The sequence below is a fragment of the Camarhynchus parvulus genome, chromosome 7, assembly GCF_901933205.1.
Source record: "Camarhynchus parvulus chromosome 7, STF_HiC, whole genome shotgun sequence".
In the NCBI taxonomy this organism is placed as follows: Eukaryota; Metazoa; Chordata; class Aves; order Passeriformes; family Thraupidae; genus Camarhynchus; species Camarhynchus parvulus.
The window spans coordinates 21,758,834-21,785,222 of record NC_044577.1 but is presented as its reverse complement, the minus strand read 5'-3'; the positions used below and the strand labels follow the sequence as shown (position 1 = coordinate 21,785,222).

General features: G+C 39.4%; 1 protein-coding gene across 1 annotated transcript in view; it reads right to left on the bottom strand.

Annotated features, from left to right (window-relative positions):
- LY75 (lymphocyte antigen 75) overlaps positions 1-24,941 on the bottom strand; it is a 44,140-nt gene extending 19,199 nt beyond the window's left edge. Inside the window, exons 1-20 of the mRNA XM_030952735.1 lie at positions 24,836-24,941; positions 22,319-22,693; positions 21,274-21,447; positions 20,856-21,020; positions 20,168-20,278; positions 18,363-18,503; positions 16,632-16,820; positions 15,799-15,956; positions 14,861-14,971; positions 13,535-13,623; positions 13,028-13,200; positions 12,663-12,859; positions 11,225-11,367; positions 5,722-5,803; positions 5,092-5,163; positions 3,589-3,712; positions 2,735-2,770; positions 2,293-2,468; positions 1,639-1,703; positions 729-805 (exon numbers count right to left, since the gene is read on the bottom strand). Coding sequence (XP_030808595.1) covers positions 729-805; positions 1,639-1,703; positions 2,293-2,468; positions 2,735-2,770; positions 3,589-3,712; positions 5,092-5,163; positions 5,722-5,803; positions 11,225-11,367; positions 12,663-12,859; positions 13,028-13,200; positions 13,535-13,623; positions 14,861-14,971; positions 15,799-15,956; positions 16,632-16,820; positions 18,363-18,503; positions 20,168-20,278; positions 20,856-21,020; positions 21,274-21,447; positions 22,319-22,693; positions 24,836-24,923 — 2,746 coding nt within the window. The 5' untranslated portion in view covers positions 24,924-24,941. The remainder of the gene's footprint in view (positions 1-728; positions 806-1,638; positions 1,704-2,292; positions 2,469-2,734; positions 2,771-3,588; positions 3,713-5,091; positions 5,164-5,721; positions 5,804-11,224; positions 11,368-12,662; positions 12,860-13,027; positions 13,201-13,534; positions 13,624-14,860; positions 14,972-15,798; positions 15,957-16,631; positions 16,821-18,362; positions 18,504-20,167; positions 20,279-20,855; positions 21,021-21,273; positions 21,448-22,318; positions 22,694-24,835) is intronic.
- Positions 24,942-26,389: the final 1,448 nt, after the last annotated feature.

Sequence of the window (26,389 nt, the reverse complement as noted above, 5' to 3'; positions counted from 1 at the left end):
ACACAGAGAGCATCTGACCTGCACTGCTTTACACTACTCCTGTAGTCATAAATGGACTGACTTACTGGTCTAGAGCAATTTTTAGCTAACAGAGATGAAAACAGTTCAGCAGCAAACAACTGAATAATGGGGGAAACATGCTTTAAATAGAAATGACAGAAGACAGGAGAAGCCTCTTGTTCTCTGGAGGTTATACATTTTCCTCAACATAAAAGTGTTGAAGAAAGGAAGCAATACACTTCAAGTACCACCAGGAGGCTTTTTCATTACTTTGTCTATGCCTTACAATATGGCTTCAACAGTTAATGGAATTTGTGTCTTCAGATACGCACACAGTTGCAAGTACAGAGTTAACCTCCCTAACTAACAGCTCTCAGACAAACTCCAGACCTCAGAATATGCAGCATAAACACAAAAAGGTAGCCACCAAAACCAGATTTCACCTAATTAATTTCTGTTGCAAAAAGAGTGACAAGCTATGATTAAAAATTGTCTTTTGAATTCAGGTTTGCCTCTGGCCATTAAGAAATATTACCATGGCTTCTACCATGGGAAAGTAATAAATGATTCAACAGTCAATCAGATTACCATGAAGAAGCCATTCACTCCTATTTTGGTATCAATCTGCAGTTAATAGAAGAGCTTGGGTAGAACAGTAATCACTACTTTTTTTCTTTTCAAACAAATACAACAATAGGAGAGGGAGTGAAAAATAAAAATGACCTTACCTCTATACCAGTTCTTTCTGGAAATATACCAGCAATCTCTCAGTAATCTATCATGGAAGCGTGGAAATAACTGTAAACTGGATATAAATATTTCAGTTAATCTCCAATCCAATGTGACCTTCATGGAGAAACTCTGATGGCAACAGGGTCAGTGCAAACAAAAATTTGGGTTATTAACTGTTTCTAGATGCCCTACACAAACTAGGCTAGAAATAAATATGTGGTAGGTTCAGCACTTATGTACTGTGCCCAAATTAACTGTGTTGAGATGTGCAGAATGAGATTATTTATCACCATGCTGCAATCACAGCATGCACCAGGACAAGTGAAGGGAATAGGAAATAGCTCTGGTTTTCTTTTCACAATAGTGCATTGCTATAGTATGTTGGAAAGTGAAGGACTTTCCTTGCAAGAAGCTGGTGAATCTTCCCTGCAGCCAAGAAGGGAATGATGCAAGATTTGCTGTGAGCCATCCCAGCTCTACAAGGCTATACTAAAAGTCCTCCAACACTTTGGCATTACCTAACTAGAAGAGTGATGTCTTAAACCAATTTCCTATTCCCTGTTCTTGGGTATTCCTCAATCCTCAGAGTCAACAGACTGGACACTTTTTTTTGGTCAGTCCTCCAAATGTTAACAGAACACAGAAGTTTGCCCAAAACCCCAATAAAAGCATTTCAGAGATCAAGGGAATACATTAGCTACTAGGATCACACATTTCAAGGATTCACACAAGACTAAGATGCCTAAGCCCAACAGCCCAAAATCTAGAGGCTCTGATACACACATAAGAAATGGATTACTAACTCAGTTACAATAAAATTACTATGAATTAACTGCTCTAGTTAACAATTCCTAAAAAGCACAAAATAAAGCTTACAATAAAGCAACCCATAATTATTCTACATACGGTGAATGATAGCTGTAGCCATAACCAATAAACTTCAGCCACCACTTCTGTTCGCTGTTTGATAACTGTGGAAGGAAAGAACAAAACCCAGTATTTTACAACCCACATAGAAAGAGCTTCTGACTCTACCAAACATAGAACAATGTGACAAAATTAGTCACAGAAGTACTGAAACTTGGCAGGTTTTTCTCAGATGCCTTACAAGAATGTACTTTTATGCCATGAACAACACAAACCCCTTCCATAAAGCCTATCAGACCACCCAGCATTTCTAATTAAATCTTCTCACCAGGTGAAAAACTGTATGTTGTCCTGTGCACAAAATTAAGAACTAGCACAATTGTTAATGAAATATTTGCAGACAATGGGATGCTTGCATGATGGGCCTGCTATGACACTTTTTCCCCATTCAGAGAGCTTTGTGTTTTTTTAATGTTGTTAAACATACTTTTAAATTTTAAAATTTTTTTACCAGACTGACATTAAAATAATTCTCTTTTATCCCATCTTTTCCTTTTAAGTACAATTGAAAACCATTCAGGCCAACAGGAAAAAGAAAGAAATTAGGATTAACATTTTCTTATAATGGAAAACTTGGCAAGTAAATTTCCCTGCAAGGGAAAGTAACTGTGAAAACAGATTACACTCCCTTACCTTTTCTATTTGAGATAGTATTGTCCGGAGTTTTGGGTAAGACTCTACAGAGGCTAAATCACTATCATTTTTTTGACAGTAGGAAATAGCTTCCTGGTAGCTCAGGTTTTTATCTGGTACAAACCACAGCTCTGCTCCATCAACAACAAGCGGGGGTCCATGAATTCCAATTTCATCTACAAAGAAGAAATATCACATGAGTAAGAAATGAATTCTGAAATACAAATCTTTTATTTTTCTGAATTTATTAAGGAATCTCAATTTGACACTGGGAAGAGTCAATGCTCTGCATTTTGAACTCTCTCAAAACCAAATTCTATCAGTCATAATCTTTTCTGGAATGAAACAGGCATTGCAGTAGCAATGTAACAAACCCAATAAAAGATATTGAGTACAAACAACCCTGCAACATAGTGGAAAAATACAAAAGAAGTCAAATTACCTGGTATATACCACTCTGGTGTCTTTGGAGTGCTACCTGTTCAGAAGAAAAAAGGAAAAGTCACCGAATTTACTTTCTAACAAGACTGTGGCCACCAATAATAGAAGTGATGGTTAGTACTCATACTTCTCAGTATTCATGATGGAAAAAAAGGAGAGTGAAATCATACACGGGTTTAATAGTTTAAAATTAGCTGATATAAAATTAATGGGAGTACTGCATACCTCCATTTTACGTATCTGTGGTTCTTTCATGTCTCAAGCATCAAAGTTGTATTTCCACCAGAATCTCACCCCAACAAGAAAGATGTCATCCCAAGACACCTTTTAATTAACAACCCAAATGTAAAAGTCTACAGGATTACATTTCATACTGCATGAAAAAACCTGGATCTGTGCAGATATGCCATGCTATTCTTTTGTATTCCCACTCCTCACTACAATGAGGAGCTAGTACACCTGTTTTACAAGAAGAAGGCTAGTTGACCTAAGGTTGAAGCAAACTGTACGCCCAAAATACTTGTGGTGATTTAGTTAAAAATATCACTAAGAAAGATTAAGTCAAGTCCACAAATGCTGCAACTCAGTGGCTTATATCACCATACAAGAAACCACTTGTTACTTCATGGGACTAGAAACAATATGAGAGCAGTGACACTGCCTCCTCCTGAGGGTCAGTTTCTGATCTAAGTGTACATCTGTTTGTATGTGACATCATGTGACATGTACTGTCCTCTTAGCAGATCAGAAAGGAAACAACAAAATACTGTTTGCAAAGTTTCTATTATAGGGCAATAATTACAACTCATTCTATTAAACTCTTTATACAAACGTACGGATGTAAATGCACTTTACCTTTTGTTATCTGGCAGACCCATTCAAGCTTAGCTTCACAATCAAAAGGCCTGAAATAAAATTCAAGGTCTCTGGCTTCATGGAAGTAAAATCTCCAAAATGATCTCCGTGAAAACTGTGAGGTCTGAGTACAAATAGAAACAGAGAACTGAGTTAGGATAGCAGTGGCCTTTGAAATGTAAAATTAAACTGTAATAAAAAGGTCCTTTGGCAAAGTCAGTGTATTTTATTGTGTTGTTAGTCACACAATTTATTTTGCAAATAAAAGAGCAGCTATAACTTCAACTATAACTCTTCATGTTAGCTAATGCTGTGAAGCAATTACATAAAGGGCTTGAGGTCATTTACACACAAACATCTTAGAAGATTTTTCTAGAACTAATGTTTCTTAGGGTTTTTGTAGTGCCCAGCTTCTCATAGATGCTTATTATTAAATTATCTATTGCAACTCGTTCCCCTGAAATGAATCTCATTTCTGCTGAAAAGAAACCACCATCTGAACTGGCACAGAAACAATCATTCCTATTTAAAATTATTTCTTACAATCAAGCTTGAAGAACTAACTTCACTCTTGCTGCTCTCTCCAGTAAAGAGAATTTTTTATCATTTACTGAAATGGCATGTCTATAACTAGCAGGCAGGAGAGGAAAGTTACTATGTTCACAGCATTCCCTTCAAAGTGCTCTCCTGGGTCTAAAATTTTAGGAGCTCAGTGCTGACCAGGTTCTCAGTCTGGGGTCACAAACACAGGAAACGCAAATGAGGGAAATGGCTGTGAACAGAAGGAAAGGGATGACATTATCCTTTCCCCCAGTAAATCCTAAAAGCAGAGGTGGTTCTATTAAGGTTAAAAGGGGCAAAAAGTCAGATGATACTTCAGAAAAATAAAAGGCTATTTTAAAACTCATGCCATCAAGACTAAATTAAGTATTGAAGAGCTTAATCAGGAATCAAGCTGAGGTCTGACATTTGAAATTAGAAACCAACAGAGAACATACAGTCTATTTCACAAGTAAACAAGGAAATACACACAATAAACACAAACACATGCTCTGTCTACTGCATTCCCCTTCAGGTTCAATTTTTTTCTTAATCTGCAGTTAAGAAAAGCTAGTATAGATTTTTTAAAAGTTACTGGTAGGGCTCTCTGTCCTTTTTTGTTTTAGACTCCATGACACGTCCTTAAGAATTACATGTAATATACAAGAGATCCATAGTATGGCACTATGCAATACAGAATAGCATTGTTACTAAAATAGTTTGTAGTTTAAAAGATTCAAAAGAAGTCCTATGAAAGGTTATCACTAGCATAGCACTTGTCTCATAAAAATACTTAATTAAGGGAAAATTTGTAATAGGTATAGATTGATAAAGGGTACACTACAGCTTTTTCACTATCCTTAGAAAACATCTAAACCTAAATTCAGTTTACAACTGGAAAAAAAATTTTTTTCCAAGTACTTCCAAGTAAAACTACACATTACTAAAAACCTTGAAACTAACCTTTAATGCAGCACAGTCTCTTGTATCATACTCGTCTTCCAGATAGTCGAGTGGCATAACAACACTGGTTACCTACAGGATGAGTGACAGGGTGAAAGAATCAGCATCTGACACTCTGCTGTGGCAATCCCAAGAGATAACCATTCAAACCTGGGGTCCCATTATGTTTATTACTATCAAAATATGTGTTGAATGGCAGCTACTCCTTCAGTTTTGAGTCTCCATGTCTGTTTTTTGGAGGGGAGGAGGAAAAACTCACAATTTCAGACAAATAAAGCAATTACAGTGAGGAAGATATTTTTGGAAAAGTCTGACAACAAGGAGATGAGCTGATAAACCCTCTCTTCTGTTGTGGCATGAAGACACCTTGTTCTCTCCACCATCTCTTGGATGTTTACTACTACATTTCTGTGAAATTATTTTAATATAATGGAGATGGAAATCCGGTTAGCCTTGTTAAAGATACGTTTTTAATTTGAAATCTGCTTGCGTGACACAATCTTCTTCTGAATTATTAATCTGTTGAAAGACTTGACAAATTTTAATTAAAATATTTATCAATTTACTTTCAATTCAGTCCTAGTTGAAACAAATCAGTATGTGACACTTCCTGATTAAAAGTTAACTTACTGGTTTGTTATCACTCCATTGCCAGGTTCCCAAAGAATCGGGACTCCTCTTATTCATTCCAATCCAGACCCATCTGTCATTGCTGTAAATAAACAAGATACAATCTTATGCCAAGCATATGGTTCAGCTCATTTAATAGGAAGACTAACCTATGGCATGGCATTATTTAGGAACAAGCAGCAAAACCAAGGTTTTAGTCGTAGCAGGTCAAAGAGAAAATAGACACAAGGGCTAGGACCTCTTCTGTACAGAAGAAAACTAACTTTTTGTGGGCTGCATCACCACTTCATCAGTTGTCATTTGATATAATGGTCTCTTTTCTTCCAGAATCACAGAGTGTTTATATAGCTTGGTTCCCTTTCTCTTGTCCACCTTGGGCTATCTCCCAAATACCATCAGCTCAAATTCACTCTTCCTCAAACCACACAAAAGCTTCTACTTGAAGAACTGGCATATTTCCCTTAACTTTGTAAGCGATATAAACACACTAAACATGGGCACCTATTTCAATTATGCACCCTCATAAATGAGGTGTAGACATAAATCAGCACCTAACACCACTGACTTCAATGGCTGCATGAACAAGTGGCAATAGAAATTTTAGTCCCATCAAAACTGGGCTTTTTCCTAGATTTTACTTCCTCATTTTTCAAAAGCAGCAGACACTTAAATCTAAAATTTCAGTTATGTTCAAAGATACAAAATTACCTGAAAAAAACAGGTTTACAATGTAAATACTCAAATCTGTAGTAAAAACATTTACAATAATCTTTTGCTTATGAATCTAAAGCTGCTGTAACAAAGTTAAAGGTGCTAGTCCAACTGCAAGATTAGTATTGTACTGCAAAGTCTCAAAGATTAAATTGTGTGCAGCGCTCATAAACTGAACTTCATGATAACTCACTCCAATCCACTACCCTGTCCAGTAAAGTCAATAGGCACTGCTCTGAATGACTGTATCAGCTGGAAGCAGCAGAGGGGAGACAGATAATGAGTTTCTTCTGAAATCACAGACTACATGAAACCCTACTGCAAAAGAGCTGTGAAAAAGGCCCTCTCATCAAGGTGGTCTGACAGCAACAATAAAGCATTGATGCCAAACTGCAGGACTCCTGTAGAACTGTAACAGGAGCACTGTCCCATCAGGATGCACCAAATACAAAGAAGGAACACAGAACATTTGAGGAAATTAGGAATTTAGGCTATTAACAAGGATTAAGGATTTTCTTGTATAGTCTTCTCAAAGAAAGACAGGGAAAGGATACAATTATTCTTTGTAATATATTTTAGGAGACTAAACCTGCAAGAAGAGAAGTGATTTGAGCAAAAAGAACATCACATCTGAGGGAACCACAACTCAAAAATAAAATTAAACTCAAAACTGGACAGAGACGTTTGACCAGCAGAGGTCAGAGTTTGTAAAAGGCTCCCCAGAAGGTAGTGCTGACAAACTTTGTGATTTGAAGCCAGAACTTGGAAAGTTTATGAAAATTACTTTATTACCGAAACAGCTTAACCCAGGGTTTGTGAGCTAAGTATGTGAAATCCAAGAAGGGCTACAGTACTTCGCTTGGTAAAGTTTCCTTTAGGAAGAAAGTATCAGCCATCAACAGATCTATTATTTTTTGTTCTTTATTCTCAACTCCAGTAATAGTTGTCTGACACTGGTGAGATAGTATGATCACTCAAGTGTGATTTTATCATATTGATCAATCTTTAGTTTTTCAATGATACAACTAAGGAGTTTTAAAGAGCCTAAATGCCCCATACCAGTGCAGTGGGAAAACTGTGAGCCAAACATTCACAGTTGTCAAACAGCTAAGTGACTTTTGGCTATTTGCCTTTAGGAGTTCATTTTTCTGTGGCTGTTCCTCCAACTAAGAGGTAGAGATGCCCTCCTAAACGTCACCTACAGACTCAGCACAGTTTAAGCAGTCGATCACCACACAGGAGTATCTCCTAAAAAGAAAATTTGAGACACTCATTTTGAAACAATTTGCAGTAATTACCTAAGGCTCTAGAGCAATTTTTCAAACTCTTTCAATTAGTATTTGGCTATTATACAATAAATAAATTCAAAATAAGAAGTGTGCCAGGTCAAGAATTTCTCCAGCTTATCTCCCAATTTACAATCACTAGCCTGCAAACAGAACAATGTTTTCAGCTGGCTGGGCTCTTACACATTAATGTATCTCTTGCTTCTTTTGGAATTGTTCAGACATGACCATGAGTAATTTACTAACTGCTACACTACACTCAACAGTACTTTTAAGCTTCAGTAAAGCCTTCTGATAACCCTCTGAAATTATACTGTCATCTCATCATAGGAAAGAATTCCACCAACTATTTAAGACAAAGATAAATTAAGACTCCCTATTGCAATTAAGCTTGCAGCAAGGAATTTGCTTGTGCTTCACGTATCTGTCTCCTCATTGCAAAGCATTAAAATTCATCCTGTGGACTGATATCAAAATGGATTTTTCAGTGACAGGGTATTCTTTGAGCTATACTCCTGGAACTGTCTCTAAAAACCCAAAGTATCCTGAGTTTTAAACTAAAACATACATGCAATTTGTGCTTTACAATGGACTCCACACTGACACTGAAAAACCCTAAATCTCTAGCAACCCCTGCAGAATACTGCTGTTTTTTCTTTACACAGAGCTAAACATTCATAAAAATCAAATACTGCAGGAGTGCATAAATACAGTTCAGATTGTGAAGGGACTATAAACCTGTAATTTTTCTGATCATATTCTAACTGCCAAAATAGAAAATTATTTTCTCTGTCCTTTATAACAGCTCCAACACAAGATTAAGAGTGATGTTTTTAGGGCTTGTAGGTCAACCTAGTTCTTGACAAGAGGCAAAGTATACATCTGGACCAACTCCTTAATGGCGCAATTTAAGGCACAATTTAATCGAAGGCAGTGCTGGCCTAAAACTCTACATGAAGCCCATTGGGCCACCTTGTTATCCCTGCTGTAACAGGCTACTGCACTAGCTAAATCACATCCTGCTAATTACCTGCTTTTGAGTGGAAGAAAAGGGAAGTTGAATTAATGCAATTACTACAGCTTGCATCTCAGTTTTATTGCTGTTTTGGCCATTCTGTTAAGGAGATCTTTTTTCTTTCAAACTCAAGTGTTTGTGAGGCTTTCTAGACTCAAATAAATTACAGCAGCAGAGCTGTTCATATAAAAGGCAACCTGGCTTTCTTTCCAGTAAGCCATCCTTGCTGAAATGTTACTTCTAACCAGTCCAAGATGTTTCTCCTCCTGTGTCCAGCATTGCTGCCACCTATAAGATGCAGAATGCTCACAAACACAGTCCAAAAAGAATTGAAGTAGCTGAACTGGATTTGTTCTGCTTGTATCACATCCCTTAAAGCCAAAAGAGGTTATCCTACTTCTTCCAGAGAGGGGAAGGCTGGCAGGCAAATTTTATTTTCCTTTCCAATGGCAATAGCCTGACTTGGCTGGAGCGATTCTGGCTCTTATTTGACTCTAAGGTGGAATCTGAGTAAAGAACAGAATGGACTAGGCAAGCTGCCCTTTTCCTGGTGAACCAAAATGACTCCTGCTAACATTTAAAAACAAACAATTCTCAATGAGTCACCAGAGAACTGTGCAAGGGGAAAAAACCTGAAACCAAGAGAGTCGAGGTGTGGCTCCTTCCCCAGGCTGAAACGAATGCACTGAATGAATGCTTTAGGTTGGAGTTTGCACTGAGTAAATACAGTGAATATGAACAAACTGCATGCCAGCACACTCCAGCAGCTAATCATATCTAATATCACCTTAGCGTGATTTCTCCCTGTTAGGTAAAGTATTTGCCCTTGGTGAAATAATTCACATGGTTTCCTATCTCAAATGAGCTTGATTTTTATATTAACTACCCTTGACATCTGACCTCCAAAATATTTCATGTAATCAACACCTCTGAGTAATTTAAAAGCATAACTATCTTCAACAATTAATCATGTTATCTAAACAAACATTATTTAAAATAACTCAGGCAATATCAACTATGTTGTATTTCAGTTCAGAATGTTCTGAAGTGCTCAGACAGGGGGTAGCCCAGAAGAAAATACTGTGTTTTCAGTTATATTTGATATGAGCAGTTACTGCAACACTGACTGCAGAGTCAATTTCTACCAGGCTCAATATATTGCCCGGCATTTTAAGTTCTGCTGGAATAATATTGAAATACCAGGACTTATCATCTTTCAGACTAGATTTGAAATTTCTGAACTATGGGAAATGCAGGAGCATTTTGTGTCAACTGACTTCCTGGAAGGAGAGGAGTCTCCACCTTTAAACTCCTAACAGAAAATGTAATTAATACCTCAGACAGTCTTCAAGCTGAAAAGCAGCTCCAAGTACTTGTAGGAAAAGAAAGTGTGACTTCTCTGTTCACATTTCATTGTAGATTAGGTGCACTAAAACTAAATTCGTAATTGCAAAAACATCTAATAAGGTCTGCAGCTAGAAATCATTTGTGCACTGATTTTTATAGTGGGACTTCAGCCAGTTTAGCAAAGGAATCACAAGTGGCTTTTACACAAGCCAAGCTATCTATATATAGAGCATACAAGTTTGGTTTTGTCTCTTATTAACATAAACACTGAGTAATTTTCATGACTTATGCACTTCTAAAAAAAGTTCACTGGTTTCTCAAGAAGGCACCACTTCAGTCATCAGGTCTAAAAATTTAATCACTGCTGTACGCTAGCAGCTTCTGCAATAATCCCGATTTAGTTTGTTGATGAAAAAAGTTACATCACATAACTGGCAGCATTTGAGTTTTAGAAGGCAAAAAATTCTGAAAAAACAGATTGTCAATCAAAAAAACCATATTACACAAGGATCTGACATCACACCAACGCCTAATAAAGCTTTGCAGTGACAGTTCATTTGATTAAAAATAAAGCTTTAAACTCATAAATTATTTAGCATTTAATCTGTTGATACCAGAACAGTCAGCACACCCATCTAATGCCCATATAGTGTTAGTGCAGCTATGCCAAAAGGGATCTGTGCCAACCAGATTGCTGGACACTACATTATTCACATTTTCAAAAGTTAGCACCCAGTTTATTCAGGAAGCATTTCATGAATAAAAATGAGACTTATTTGAAAAACTGAAATAATAACTCATCTCTAAAGAATGTACCAGAAAAGAGTAGGTACATTTACCATCTAGGTGTGCCAAAATTCAACACAGAGAAGGAATAATTTATTGTAACAATAGACTTAGATTTGAGCTTTGAGCATCTTCCATTACATAAATTTCTCCTCCTGTGCTGCCTCTAGCAATGTGAAATATCGGCCCAAGCTGTACTCCCATGACATTTTCCAGCAAGGTAGCTCAAATGCCACATCAAAGTGTTCTGTGGGAAACACAGGGGTCACACACTATCTCGTACTTGCCATTTGTGGTCAGCAGCAGCATTTGCAATCCACTGCAGAATCAAAACTTCAAAACATGGCTAGTTTGTTACCTGATCATTTTCCTCAGGATAGAATGAAGTGCCTTAATTTCTTCTGAGTGGCTAAAACTAGGCAGATGGCCTCCAAGGGCTTCACAGAACCTTTCTGCCTCTTCCCAGGTCCTGGTTCGCAGCACTCTTTCACTATGGAAGAACTTCACAACAGCCAAAATGTCAGAGCAGAAAATGACACAAGGCAGTATTTTTAAAACATTCCTGTTCTACTAAAATATGGCACCTGAGATTTAATAACTGGTATTTCCATAGGGAAAGAACTTGACTTTTTAACATTTTTTCTTTCAGTTTGCATTACAGCAGCCAGACTCTGAAGTTTAGCTGACAAAATTTATTTCAAACACAACGTATTCCACATGACAGAATTTCTCTGCTTTTCTTTACCAGAAAGATTTTGGAAACCACCAGTCAGCTCATTCCATAACTGCAAGTCAAGTTATAAGTTTTAAGGGATGTTGTTCTTTCAATTTTATGGCGAACTACAAAGCCTAATATTCACTTAAACTGGGCTCACTTAAGTGCTGCGCATGAAGAAAGCTCTTGGACACACCCTTGGAAACTTGTATGCATCTGAGGTGCAAGTTTGGCTCGTACACCTCAGCTAACACATCCACTTGATCCCCTTGGTTTCAGTCCAAGACAATTCCCATCAGCTGGATCTCTCTGCACAGACATGCTGCATTTGGTCAACAGCAGTTGTGGAGAATGCGCCAGGGCCAGCTGTCATGTCCATCAGCTATGGGACAGCTATGCTGCACAGCAGCACAGACCTATCCCTTCAGGGTGCTTGCCCACACCCTTGTTATTCAAGCTGGGTTTCCCCACTTTGCTATATGAGCTGTTTACAAGAAACAGTTCATTGCAGACACTGAGTCAAAAAATAATGAATCCAATGAACAGCCTCAGTTTCAACTTGATTTAATTTTTAATAGAAGGGAAAAACCCTGCATTTCTAAATAAAATTTTATTTAAGCTGTGCCAGCTAAACAGCACAGCTGCTTGCTTCCACTGGTCACTTCAAAACAGTAAAATTCAACTGAGGCTGAATGTTTTTATATATCCATATTTAAACCTCTCCTACCTCGCCTATCTATACTCTTGGAGTACAGAAAGGAAAAGAGCAAGGGAAGGTGATGCAAAGTGCTTTCCTTCCCTAACCAGGTGTCTGTGCATGCCTGAGGGCAGTAGTACAGGGCCAGTGCTGTTCCCCAGTCAGCTGCCCACAGAAGAAGCACAATGCACCTTCCAGGAATGGCAGAGGATGATGCAGGACAGTATCTACAGGCAGTCAATTTAAATCAACACCAATTCCCACTCCTGGTGAGGAGCACCTTGAAAATGCCCTTGAGAGCAGCTATGCCCACAAAATGTCTGATCACTCACTTCCTCCAAGACAGATATGAGCAATTAACATCAAACAGGAACAACATTTTACCTTGTAGCAGACAAGGCCGGATCCATTATGCCACCCAGGGGGACAGGGATCAGTTGGCTTTGGGAGCACTTCTGGCTCCTTGGGCTTCCCAATATATTTTTTGCAGACAGAAAATGCTTTAGTGGTTTTACAATCCTTAGTTTCCCACTTTCCAAGAGAATTTCCACTGGACATGGCCACACATCCTCCTGAAAACTCTAAAATTAGAGACACCAAAACCACATTTAAAACCATTGGCTGGTTTCCAAAAAAGCCCTGACATAATTGTGAATTACTACTTTATTACATACTTGGAGTTCTGTAACATGGTACTCCAGTGCTTGCTCAATAGAAAAGGACAGTGTGTTTTTAGTTTTCAAACTTACCTGGTTGCATAGAATTCCAGTTAGTGTATGCCACAGCTTCAGGTGTTTCCCCATTCACTGTACCCCAGGAATATATTCCTGACTGGCTGATATCCTGCAAACCGGTCCAGAAGTATTTTTCTTCAACTTTCATGTGCTTTCTAATTAGACTATTAATAAATTCTTGTTCAAATCTGAAAATTCACAGATTAATTTGAGTCAATACTTTAAAGATACCAAACTGCTGAGACAATTTAAAAACCAGGGATATTACATGAGTCAGTTCAAGCAGTCATCCAGGCAGTCCCATATTCAACATGAGGTCAGCAGGCTGGGAATTTTCATGCTTCCAGGAAGGTTTTACATTGTAGGTTTACCATTGTTACACATTTCTAGTTCTTGGCAAAAGCAATTCTCTCTCTAGTTTTTCTTTATAAATCATTAGTTATCATAAAACAGTTTTAATCTCTGATTTTATCTCCAGGATTGTGATGTTAAATTTGCTCATAAATTACAAACGTGCTTTACCTGTTCATCACTGTAAGATTGCACTGGGCTCCAAATGAAACTTCCATTTTATCAATCCTGTAACAGTAGTTTCCATGTCTCTCCCATCCCTGGTTAGAGAACAAAACCCACATTTATACAAAACAACCTAATTTAGGCATTACCTACAGGAGAAAATAAATCATTGCCAACAGTGGCTGGTGCCCACAAGCTGGCACAGCGTATACAAGAAAGAAATGCACTGTGTCGCACACAAGGTCCACTATCATCAACTCTCAGATTCACAGTTGTAAAAAATAATGCAGCCACAGGAATAAAATACACCACTGTTTTAGCTTGCCTGGGCAGAGTCTTCTGACCACTATTGCATTTACAGAGAAACACAAGGGCAACAGCCCAGTCCTATTCAAAACAATAGGAGTTTTCATGCTGTTCCACCAACGCCAGGATTTAAACACAAGGATATTAGGAAGGGATACACTAATGTCTCTTTACTTCTGAGAAAAATACTTGATACTGAAAATGTGTGAACTTACAAAATTTCTCTATTATTCAAACATTTCTCCCCATATTTACACTGAAATTTCAAGAAACATTAATGCGTTAACTCTTTTCTAGCCTAGCAATGCCACTGGCGTCTGAATAGCACAGAAAGCTGTAACTCTATGTGCTGGAAGTCTCTGAAAAGACAGAGTGAAAAGGTCATGTAGAAAGAAAGATAAGGGGTAAACATCTTTCCTGTTGCAAGCAATATGCCTCACAAACCTGAACCAAGTAACTCTGAAATAGCTAGCAACACCATCCCAGGCTAGCTCAAAAGACAAGAGCTTTATTTAAGCCATAGGATGTCGTACTGTAAAAAAACCAAACACAAAAAACAAAAAAAGCCCCCACCTTTATTCAAGTCATAGAACAAAAATGAGAGCCAGTGAAATGCAAGAAACATAATCCCAGTTAACAATCTCTGCATATCCTTACGTTGCAAAGTGCTTATTCTAAATTTTAAAACATAACTTGATCAAAAACAACAGAATGAATGGTGTTATCAATAACATTTCTAATAAAATCAAATTCTTTTAAATAAATAAATAAATAAATAAATAAATAAAACAATCTCTCCTGGGTCCAAACTCATAATACTTTCATCAATAAACAAACTATAATACATCCTGAGTCTGCTTAGAAGAATGTGAAATTTGGTTTATGCTATAAAAATGTCATTTTCAGATAAAATGTTTCACAGACTTTACTGAACGGATGAGAAAGAAATGGAAGTAAAGGAAGTAAGTGATTTCAAGCAGGTTTCAGAGCTAAATGACAATAAAAGAAATAGAGGCTTCCTATTACCTCTTCCAAAGAACAACTTTTATCTGATTTTGTTTCATTCAAAATCTCTCCATTTTTCTTACAAACATATTTCAATTTTTCTTCACAGGATTTGACCCTCCACTGTCCCAGCTGTAAGAATGAAAGAAAAAAGAAATATTTTAAATTCTAACAATCTTTGAATTTCTGTGTTTGCAGGGGCTGTTTCCATTGTGAGAAAGCCAAAATGCCCCCAGTAAATATATTGGGTGGGATGCCCTGGATTATATGCACAGGTACATGTTTGGAAGGCAGAGAGAAAGCTGACACTCATGGAGATGGGAGGATTCTGGATCACGCCCAGAAAGGAAAGAAAAGGTCAGGGTGGTGCCAACTCTCTTAGATCAGGAAGGGAATGGGTGCAGGAGGTGTGCTCAGCTTAATGTGGAAGTAGCTCAGAGACAGCCCAGAGGAGCTGAGCACAAACTCCAGTGCCAGGCTGCTGACACAGGAGGCAAATGCGTGCTCCACTTTTCTAATCAATATACAGGATGGGATACAGCCTGCTTCCTACTCTTAGTGACCTCCTTCCTTCACCAACACCCTTTTTAGAACATTCCATCCTCAGACTGGGTGACCCAAATTGGTCTGGGAGATGACTGAACCCAGATATCCCTTCCTTCCTACCTTTCTGCCAGAGACATGCAAGAATACAGTAACCCAAAATACAGTCTGGCCAACAATGTGTTAGCCTCAGAGTTAGGAGTCATTTCTTCCATTCTTTGCAGAATACAGCTACAAAATTCCAGCTAAATAATTCTAAGAAGTTTGCTTGTAGAAAAATGTATTTTAAAGATTATTCCAGAAATAAGATCAGCTAGCTGCTTTATCCCCCTCCTTGACTTTCACACACACCAATGTTCCCTCTACTACGATGAAAAAATACCAACTAAAAACCAAACTCAGCACTGTATTCCTACCTTGCCTGAATATGACACACAGTTAGGAGTGCTGTTAAAGGGAACTCTTGGTTCATTCTGATCCCAGTAGGTAAAATCCACAGGTGAGTCATCTGACCACTTGAACAAGGTTGGCACATCGTCATTCTTGAGACCCATCCAAATTTCCTCTTCAACATCTGTAATTTAAAATTAGGACATTTTTGTTTCAATATAATATTCAAACTAACAGGAAAGCAATGTGTTATTAGTAAGATAAAATTTTTTATCATACTGTGCAGCAGTATAGTGATACTATTTTTCTTACAGTGAGAAGAGACCATATGTTTGTTATCTCGTTTCTTAACTTATACTCACATGACCATGAGTAAGCTTAACAGAGAAGGAACAAACAGGAAAAAAACCCAACCACAAACAAACAGAAATAACGAAACACACAAAAAAGCAAAAAAGCAAAATACCCTCAACCAAATTTAGAGCGTATGCAAAGACATAACATCAAACACTACCGATCTACTGATACTATTTATTAGTTCAGTGACTCAGCAGTCAAAATATTGACCAACTATCTACTATTCTCTTTGAATGAGCAAATTAAGCACAAAGTTTTACAAAACTAGAAGTAGGTTAGCCCAGTAAATAAATAAATTAATAGACTGAACCAGAATAAGTCTAACACAAGGGGCCTGGATCTGCACAGCAACATTCAACACTAGCCTGAGTACAAGCTCAGCTTTAACACCCACGCTTAAAAGCTAGAGGTTATGACAACTGTATGCTAGAATGTGGAAAGCAGTTTGCAATTTATGGCGTGCAGCACTTGGTGCTTGACCTTTACAACTACCCCAACTCACCATTATGAAGCTTTGTAACAACCAGTTCAACATCTGCTAACGAGTGAATGCTGATGAGGTTACTCTTATTTGCTTTGCACAACTCATCTGCTGAACTCCAAGGTGCCTGGTTGTTTATCAGCATGTAGCAAAAGCCATCGTGGGGGAGCCAGCCTGGATCACAGCGAGTATCCAAGTGTCTCCAAAACTCTAATAATGAAGAGAAATGGAATTAGAGGCTTTTGTTTTACATTGCCTAGTTCAAAGGGTTGGCTTTAAAGTCAGCAGCACCTTGAAAATAGCCAGAATGCAGCAATCAGAATGTGTTCACATCCCTTCAGGGCTCATGAAAGAAAGGGTCACAGCTTAGCCAAACAAACAGACTTCAATGCAGCATTAGAGAACTCATAATATTTTGGGGCCATGAAGTAGACTGAAGGAGAAAGAAGTTAGTGGGAGTGGAAGCAAAAGGCAGGAGTACATTACATTAAACTGGTCTTAGTGTAAGTGAAAGGTTCAAAAGTACTTGTAAGCAAGATTTCAAAAGCAACTGAAGACAAATCAAGTTGATTCATTGCAGGAAAAAACCACACAACTCAACAAACGCCTAGTTTTAAATATTTTTTCTTCTCAAGATATTCAAGAATTCTAACTAGTTTTAATGGAGGCTGAAAAGGTATATACTAATAGCCTTTCCGGTTCAAAACACATTATAAAATACTCCAACCACAGGAATTCTGTTTTTTAATGAATAAAACACTATATAAACACTGGTAATAACTCTACATATACCACTGAGGAGCCAGAGAACAGACAAGAATTGTTAACTGACAACTAGCTTTCAGAGTATCACTGCAAAATTTGAACCAGCTCAGTTAAATTTAAACTGATTACTATCTCCTTCAAATGCACACACTTCTCCAGGGGAAGCTGGAGAGAACATGCCTTAGCCTGAGATACTCCATACCCCTTCTCCTCAAGAGCTCCCTGTCATTCAAAGACAATTACATTTTACTAAAAGTTTTTGCAGGAGAGCCCTGGGAACTGGATAAGGCCAAAGCATGCATAGAAGAAGAGGTCATGGCCATGGGAAGGGTTGGACATTCAGGTGTAGATAAATGGCCAAAAGCATGGAAACAGTTACATGTCACTGTAAACACTGATGGCCTCTGTGTGTGTGGTGGTCGAGATAAAGGAATTATTATCTTGTAAGAGCTGTCATGGGTCCACTAAAGATTACACACTGAGCAAACTACCAACTCTTGCACTCTGATTTTCAGTGCTTGGCCTGGTTTCAGGGGACAGTAAGGTTACCTGACTGCTTCTATTTGAATTCAACAGTTTGATCCAAGACCCAGGTAAATCCCACTTTATGTCAATACACACCAAGAGCAAGAGAAACGGGCTTAAAGCAAAGGTGGAAAGGTTTGGGATGCAACTGCCAGTTCCAGACTTCCACTAATACATGAAAGAAGGCACAAGCCATGGAGGAAAATGTGATGAAAAGGGCAGGACTGCTGCAAAATGCTTTATGTGTGAATGAGAAAGCTGCAAAAAATGAGAACTGTTTGTGATGCATTATCTTGACACTGAAGAAACAGAGTTTGCTTCTGCTCTGCTAAAAAACCAAAGCTGTTGTGAAAATGTTTTGGCAGAGATGCCTGAAAAGGCTTGAGAGGGAAAAGAATGATTCCATAAGTGAACATTATACTTGCATTACCATACAAAACTCAAAAATGCAAACTGTCCTACCTGGAATGTTTGAAACTTCATTGAGTGACTTCTTGCAAGCATATGGAAGCTGAGCCCCACAGGGGTAACTCTGCCACTGCCCTGAAGCAGCATTCATCACCACACAACTCATCCCATCCAGTGGGGATGAACTCTGCACATCTACAGACAGGAACAAATAAAAACATAACAGCACAAGTGATCACACAGTAAGCCAGTGACTGCTTCTTTTCACTGCTGGTGTTCAATACAGGAATAAGACTCTGGATAGTATGGCACTTTGTATTTGAAGAACATAACTTGCATCAACTGAGGGCAGCTGTCCTAGCACAGGTCCCACAGAATGTTTTTTCTGAGAGAGAAAGTTTCAGAATCAAGGAATCTTGACTTCTTTTCCAATGTTTAATCATAGAACCAGGAGGAATGTTCTATTTACAATACAAGAAACCCTTGGCTGAGCACTTTCCCAGACTAGAAATATCTCAGGGGAGAGCCATTTTCACAGCCCTCAGTTTCCTTTGGCAGTTCCATTCCACCCCCACTCCAAACAGTTCTGCACTTTCTCTCAATGCTAACCATAACCTTTACCATAACAGAAACCTTAGACAAGGCCCCAGATTTGAAACAGCACAGAGAATAACTTTTTTTGCAGTCTTCAGCTTCCCTTGGAGCCCCTTTCCAATGGAACTTTTTGACTTTCTTTTTCTTTGAGCCTCAATGTAAACCCAAGCTGTGACCTACACAGAGCTCCCAGCTCCCCCTGTACTGGGTAAGTTCAGGCTCACAGAAAAAAGGCTCAGGGTAAATCTCAGTTCTCCATAAAAGAGAAAAGAGGGACAGGGTCTTTTCAGAGGGGTAAAGGGAAAGGAAAAAGTAATGGGCTCAACTTGCAGGTATCAAAATTCCTGTAAGGCACCAGTAAGTACTTTCACAAGAGGGGTAGACATGAATATGTCTGCCATGACTGCAGACTAAATTATGCCACTGTATCCCAGGATAGTCTGGCCTCTAGCTCTGCATTACAGTCCTACAGAGTGGTCACAGCTCCAGAAGAAGGTGCAGTCAATAGTACAAGCAGTAAAGTTCTTAACCTTTCCAAAAGACAGAGTACATTTGGAAAATCCCACAGAAACTTCTTAGCAAAGTTATCAAAGAAGCAACAGAAACCACTTCCCAATTTTTCACAGAATTCCAGTTTCAGCACTGTTCTAGAAACTAAAGAAAAAAAGAGAATTCCACTAAAAAAAAGCTCAAATTCAGCTTGAATGACAGAACAACATTAGCTTCAATATCCTTGACTATGACTCTCATATACACAGAGATTCATAAAATATTTGTGAGAACATTACAAATTCATCCTAGAAATTCCAAATCGTCTCACTAATCTTACCAGCACCTCTGGAGTAATTAAAAAAGATTTTTCAAGGGTTTTATACTTCTTTCATCTTCACCTTGAAATTTAGGCAACCTTGAAGTTTAAAAACCCAAGTTAAGCTTCTAAGTAATATCAGCCCTTGCATGAACACAAACAATCAGAATATCAGAGGGACATCAGTGTCATTCTGTCAGTGGGAGGAGAAATTTAGCAGCTAGGAAAGCTGTGGATACTTTACTAAAATGGACTTCAAAAATACTATTTAAGTTTTACCTTTTTAGAGATTTATTAACCTAATCAGCTGTAAATATAAAATGAGAACAGAAAGATTTGCTGGCTAGGAGGCAAAGATGCTTCTGAAAGTGGAATGAGATGGAAAAAAATGAGATGGAAAAAAATTAATACTAGTTACTGTCGAGAATATTGTCAATACCATCAGAAATATCAGTACCTGGATGCCAGTTGAGAAAATTCAAAGGTTTGTGATCTGACCACTGCCAACCACCAGAAACATCTAGTTGATTTAAGCCAATCCAGAAGATCTCAGCAATGTCATCCTTGCCTAGAGATATTTTTTTTAAAAGAAAACAATTAGTATAAAATGCTCATCCTTTATTGGTCTCCTTTAAATTGAAAATGCATTCTGAAATGGCATGCATTTCAGGAAAGAAAGATTGTGATATAATTGGACATGCAAACTTTCTTGAATTGAGGAGGAATTAACCCACACAAGCCTTCCCTCCCAGGGTCTTCAGGTGTTTCTCCTTTGGTTTTATAGTCCCAAAGGCACTTGCTTACTGTCTCCAGGTTACTCTCCTGCTCCCATCAGGGAGGACAATTTCAGAGCAAGAGAGTAACGCGTTGCTAAAACAACAACTGCCATCTGGCCTGTATTTAAGATTTTGGGGATATTCCTCATTAACAATATGAACAACATCTAACTGCTATAAGGAAATCATACAAACAAATTTAAATAACTCCCTAAAATGAGATTAGTGCCTTAGTTTTGCTACACAAATGAAAGCCAAAATATTTGAAGTACAATCAACTTTTGACCCAGAGATTTAGAACAGAAACTAAAGTGCTGCCTCCACTTTATAAAGATTTCCCAGTATTCATATGTGAATAATTACACCTACCTTGTATGTAACTTAATTCAGATGCATTTTGGATGCTCAGTAAATCTCCTCCTTGCCTTTGACATGAAATATAAGCTTCCTTCCAAGAAAGAGCAGACTGTGTATTAAACTGGTAGCAATTTTCAGACCCTGGATCATGTTCCCAGCTATCATGACAACCATCCTCTGTTTAAAAGAAGCAGAAGGTACTTGTAACTACAACTATGCAGAAACATTATGAAAGTTTCAAAAGAAAAGATTTTGAATATAATATGTAGGGTCTAACGGTTTTTATATTGGTCATCACTAATACTTGCAGTTTAAGCCAATGCTGCAACAGTAAAGCTTTTACACAGCTTAACAGCCACACAAAGGTGGAGCTGTACATCAGAGAAGTGACAAAATGCTTTTAGGATGTCTGTTTAGAAACCCAACGTGCCTGGCTGTAAGCAGATTCCCCATTTTCCATCTCCAGAATAATCTTCAGAAGTGGCGCACCATTTCCCGCCCGTGTGAGTTTCATCCTGGATGCAGTCATGATGCCAAACCTTGTTATACAGAAAGGGGAACTCACAGGGTCTACCATAAGAGTTGCCATCTTTGGTATAAACCTCTGCAGAGAAAAAAAAAATATATATATAAAATAAAGAAGTAAATACATTCCCCTTGCTAGCCATGGACAGTACAGCAAATCAGTGTTATTGCTTGTACAGACACAGTTAACCTAAATGTGTGCAAATCACACTTGTGGTCTTAAAATATCATATCTTCTTGTTACAGATAATATACAACAATGCCAGAACTGAAAAACAAAATACATTGAGAAATATTTTTCTGTACATTTTCTTCGGAGAAACAGCAGAAACTTGTCTCCCCCATCCTGGTAAGTTATGGATAATTCATTGTCCTATTGAAATCCAGATGCTTTGCAGAGTCCTACAGAACAAGGACTTTTAACAATCAACACATACAGGAGAGGGAAAAGGTAAAGACATTTTCACCACTTCTTGCATCAAGCATGAGATTTCAGACAAGACAAGCTTCCATGGCAAGTGCACACACTACCATACCAAAGCTCCCAGCCCAGCAGGCTGTGAGCTGGCAGCATGCTCTGAATTTGACAGTGTAGCCTACCAGCAAAGAAAACATCCTCAAACCCTGCTAACAGGAAAATTCCCATCATGGTGAGGAGGACAGTGTCAGTTCTGATAGAAGGTGGCTGGTATTTCATAATTAAATAGGTTTGCACTGAAACATGGGGCAGGGGGATTTAAACCTGCTAAGAAAGCCACTCAGTAACACAACTTCCGCAGTTGCGCTGTTATTTTTTATTAAAAACCTTTAAAGTTTCTCTCTACAGCACAACATTCTGTTGCTTTAGTGATCAATCTTTTCACATAACTAATTTGAAGAACTTATTGGCTCAGACATACTCAAAAATCCCTTAACAAATAAAATAATCTTCAAAGTGCAAACTTACTTACCATGGTAGGGATACCGACATATATCACTGGAGGAATTGTTGCTTTTCCACTGGTCTGTTGCATTTATGCTTGCAGTCACATAGTTATTCATGATAGTTACTTTGTACTGAGATGCACCAATGATGGAAGCATCAGCACATCGCCACCACAGCATCAATTCTGAGTTACAATCCACCATTTTCAGGCGAGACACTGATTTGGTGAATATATCAAGTCCCAGGCACTGCTTGGACCCCAGGTGAAAGAGGCGATTCTGGGATACCCATTTCCATAACGCTTCACTCGTGTCCCTGCAGTCATCTATGACAATCAGCGAGTTTTTAACCTGTATGCACTTGTTCTGTTTGTCATGGCGAATGGTAAAAGCATCATTGCCTGTATAAGAACAAACATATGGCTATGATTCAGTATCGTTTTCACAGGAAGCTCATTTTTAAAAGGGTAATCACATTCTGAGCAATGCTTTCAGAGAAGTACCACAACTGCTGTTAGTATGTAAAACCCCCTCTTTTGTAGAAGCCGCAGTGAATTTTCCTGCTCTTTAGTGAGTCTTAACTTCTTTGGAAAAAGACCTCTTTCCAAGTCTTTATAAAAATGAGACTTCTAAATCCAATTCTAGTAATAAGAATTCTTCCTCTATATTTAACATATACTGATTGCATCAGCCCCTGATTAATTTGCAAGCTTACTAGGTAAAGAATCTTGTCTTCATGCCTATCTGCAAACACAGTAACACACACAACAGACACCATAAAATATAATTAATTATAATATTCACTTACTGAGCACTTTTTTTCTAAACTGTGTATCCTATATGATACACAGCATGAGAAGTTTACATTTGAACCGGTTTGTGGGTGCAGCTTCAGTACCACTAAGTTAACTAGAACTACTTTGAGGAGAAAGTTTTAGGAGGAGGAATATCCCACCAAAGATAGCACACAAGAGATTAGGAGTGTAATTTTAAAAATTATATAGGGACCCTAGTTTCATTTTCAGTTGTGATGAGGTTCATTTTCAGTTCCGGCGGAGCTTGTGATTAAAAAGAAAAACTAAAGTTAATAAAGCAGAGTATACCATTTAAAAGGTATATGGATTAGCCTACTAAGAAAGGCTAACACCTCTGTCAGTATAAGAACGCTTCTTACAAGCAGCAATAGAAAAAATGCTATGAAAAAATGCCCTAAAACTATTTCTATGCCACAATAAAGATGGCTCCACAGTAGAGAACTTTCACTAATCAGGCTGAAATGGACCGTGGCCATACCAGACCCACAGGGATATTATTCTGCTGCTTAAATAAGGAATCTGCTGAGTAGTATTTTGTATCTAATAGTAATGCACTGTCGATCACATTCCTACTGCGTTTTTCTGTTTTGACTTCCTAATAGGTTTGGCTGAACAGGAAGGAAAATATTCAGTGATGTTAATGCAGTGAATTTTACCACTGCTTCCCAGTATACCCATGAATTTTCCACTCTGTAAGTGCCAAACAGTGTTTAAATAGTACCTAGCTGATCACACTGTAAGTCACCCACCTACTAAAGTGAATTTTTTAAGGAGCACACCAACTCCAACCAACTGTCCCTTTCATCCTACTAACTAAGACATTTTAACAACCAAACCTGCTTTCATGGTATCGTTTAACCCTGCGTTTTATCTGCTTTTGCTTTTTATTCTTCCCTCACGACTTTCTTCCTCTTTTTTATTTCTTGTAACAACTTTTTAGCCTCTTCTCACATCTTCTTTCGCTTCTTCCTCCACAACCCTCATGCTAAAGCCAAATGGAAAATCACTTTTTAAAATTTCCCTAGAAAAACTGCTGATACTGTCTCACCAAATCTCTCTGGCAGCAATGTGTTAATAATTACTCCAGTTCAATACTCTGGCCATGAAGTTTTAGTGACATCTTCAGCTACCAACCTGAGCCTGTTACTATCATAGAATATAAAAAAATACGTGAGGTGCAACTTCGCGAAGAGCTCAGCTTGTTTCCCAGAAGCTCTGACTGGGCCAGCGGCTGTGCCTTTCAAGAATTTGCTCAAGGTGAAACTTTTCCACCTGCTTCCTGCCGGGAAAGACGAGCTCCCTTCTCTGTCTCGCTGCGCACACAGCGGCGGGTAACAGCGACGGCGGAGCGCGCTGCCGGGAACTGCCGGGGCTCGGGCACCCGCTGGCCCCGAGCTGTCCGGCCAAAGGCCGCGGCCCGGCCCCGTGGGCACCGGGAACGTGGCAGCCGCGGCCGCCGGCGGCTTTCGCGACGCCCCAGGCCAAGCGCACGGTCCGAGAGGGAGGTCCGGGACTTTTTCCTGCATTCTTCGCTTCTCCTTCTAAGTTTCCCAGGTTGTTTCCACGCAGTCGGACTTTGCCACGGAGCGCAGCGCCCGAAGGAGCCGCCGGGGCGGAAGGCCCGTCACGCCGCCCCCTGACCCGCCCCGGCGCCCGTCGGGGCGCCCAAGGACCCTCCGCTCCCGCAGCGCACCCGCCTCCCGCTCGGCCCGGCGGCGCCCGGCTTACCTGCGGGGTAGCGGCGGGCCGCGCAGCACAGCAGCAGCCAGGCGAGGGCGAGGCCACAGGCGCGCACGCAGCGCCCGGCGCCCGCCATCGTGCCCCGCGGCGCGCAGGCTGCGCGGGGCTGCCGGGCTCGCCGTGCCCCAGCGCCGTGCCCCAGCGCCGCGCCACCGGCGCCGCCCATTGGCCGCCCCCCGCGCGTCACTTGTTGCCAGGAGGAAAGCGGCCCCCGGGGTTGGGGCGAGGCGGGGCCGGCCCGGCCCGAGCGGGGCTGGGGAGCCGCGAGCGAAAACGTGAGAGGGACGATGAAGGGAAAAGGCGCGGAGGAAGAGAAAAAAAAAAAAAAAAAGGAAAAGTAAACGAGAAAAAAAAAGGTGAAAAATCCGAAGAACAAAAAAAAAAAGGTAGAAAATCCGAAGAAAGACTGGAAAAGCAGATCGAATTGTCGCATGGTCAGAAAAGTTAAAACTAAAAAAAAAACCCAAAAAAACTTAGAAGCTCAGTTGGGGAAAAAGGGGAACGCTTAAACGCTAAACTGCTAGAAGTGAAGAAAAGGCAAAAAGGTGAATGAATAATCTAAAATTAACAAACACACTGAAGTAAAATATTTCAAATGGTACAAATAATGCACATCAGGCTGCGGTCCTCGATCCCCTCTGGCCGCGGGGCCAGCTGCCATCGCCGAGGCAGGGGCTGCGAAATCGCAATTGCCCTTGCCGGGATGGGCGAGGAGGGGATGGCGGCGCGCAGTGCCAAGTAACTGTTGCTGAAAAAATTTTGCAACAGAAAGCAAAAGTAACTTGTGTTACACAAGTAACGTGTACGTGGCGAGAGCCAGCTGGCCAGCAGGAAGAAAAGAGAAAAAAGGGAAAACTGCCAGGAAGGATGTGAAATGAAATCAAGTTTATAGCTACATGCTGTCTGATTCAATGCTTACCTGGACAGGCTGTATACCTCAAATTGCAGGTATACTGCTTATGCTGCTTAAAAAAACTATTTGCAAAGTCACAAGAAAAAACCATTTTTTTCTAGGAAAATCCATTTTGATTAGACTTAGAAGAGCCATTGTTCATGGAAAGAAATACTAAATTTACATAAAGATGGGAAATGCAATGTGCAGTCTGTTTTAATGCTTCCAGTGTGCCCATCATGTAGGAATGTGTACTCATGGGGACACAGGATTTGAAGGTATGCCAGGCTGGGAATTGAGTGGAAATGCAGGGAACAAAAACAGACACCTGCAAGTTAACAAATGTTCTCTCCTGCTGGAAACTGCACATGGCTGCCAAGGCAGGAGCTATTTGAAAAATCAGAAGTCAGCTCCAGGAAGAGAGGAGTCTGTAGATGTAGCAAAATCAAATCTGTGTTACCAGAAATAATTCATTTTCAGGAAGAGCAAATATTTAAAGTCTCCACACAGAGAATGGGAAGCAGAAATTCCCCACTGGTGAGCCTGATGCAAAAGCAAGCTATTGAAACTAAAATTAAGTATGTGGTGGGATGGCGTGGCTCTTTTTAAATAAAACAAGAAGCAGGTGTGAACCCTGAGTTCCCATCAGT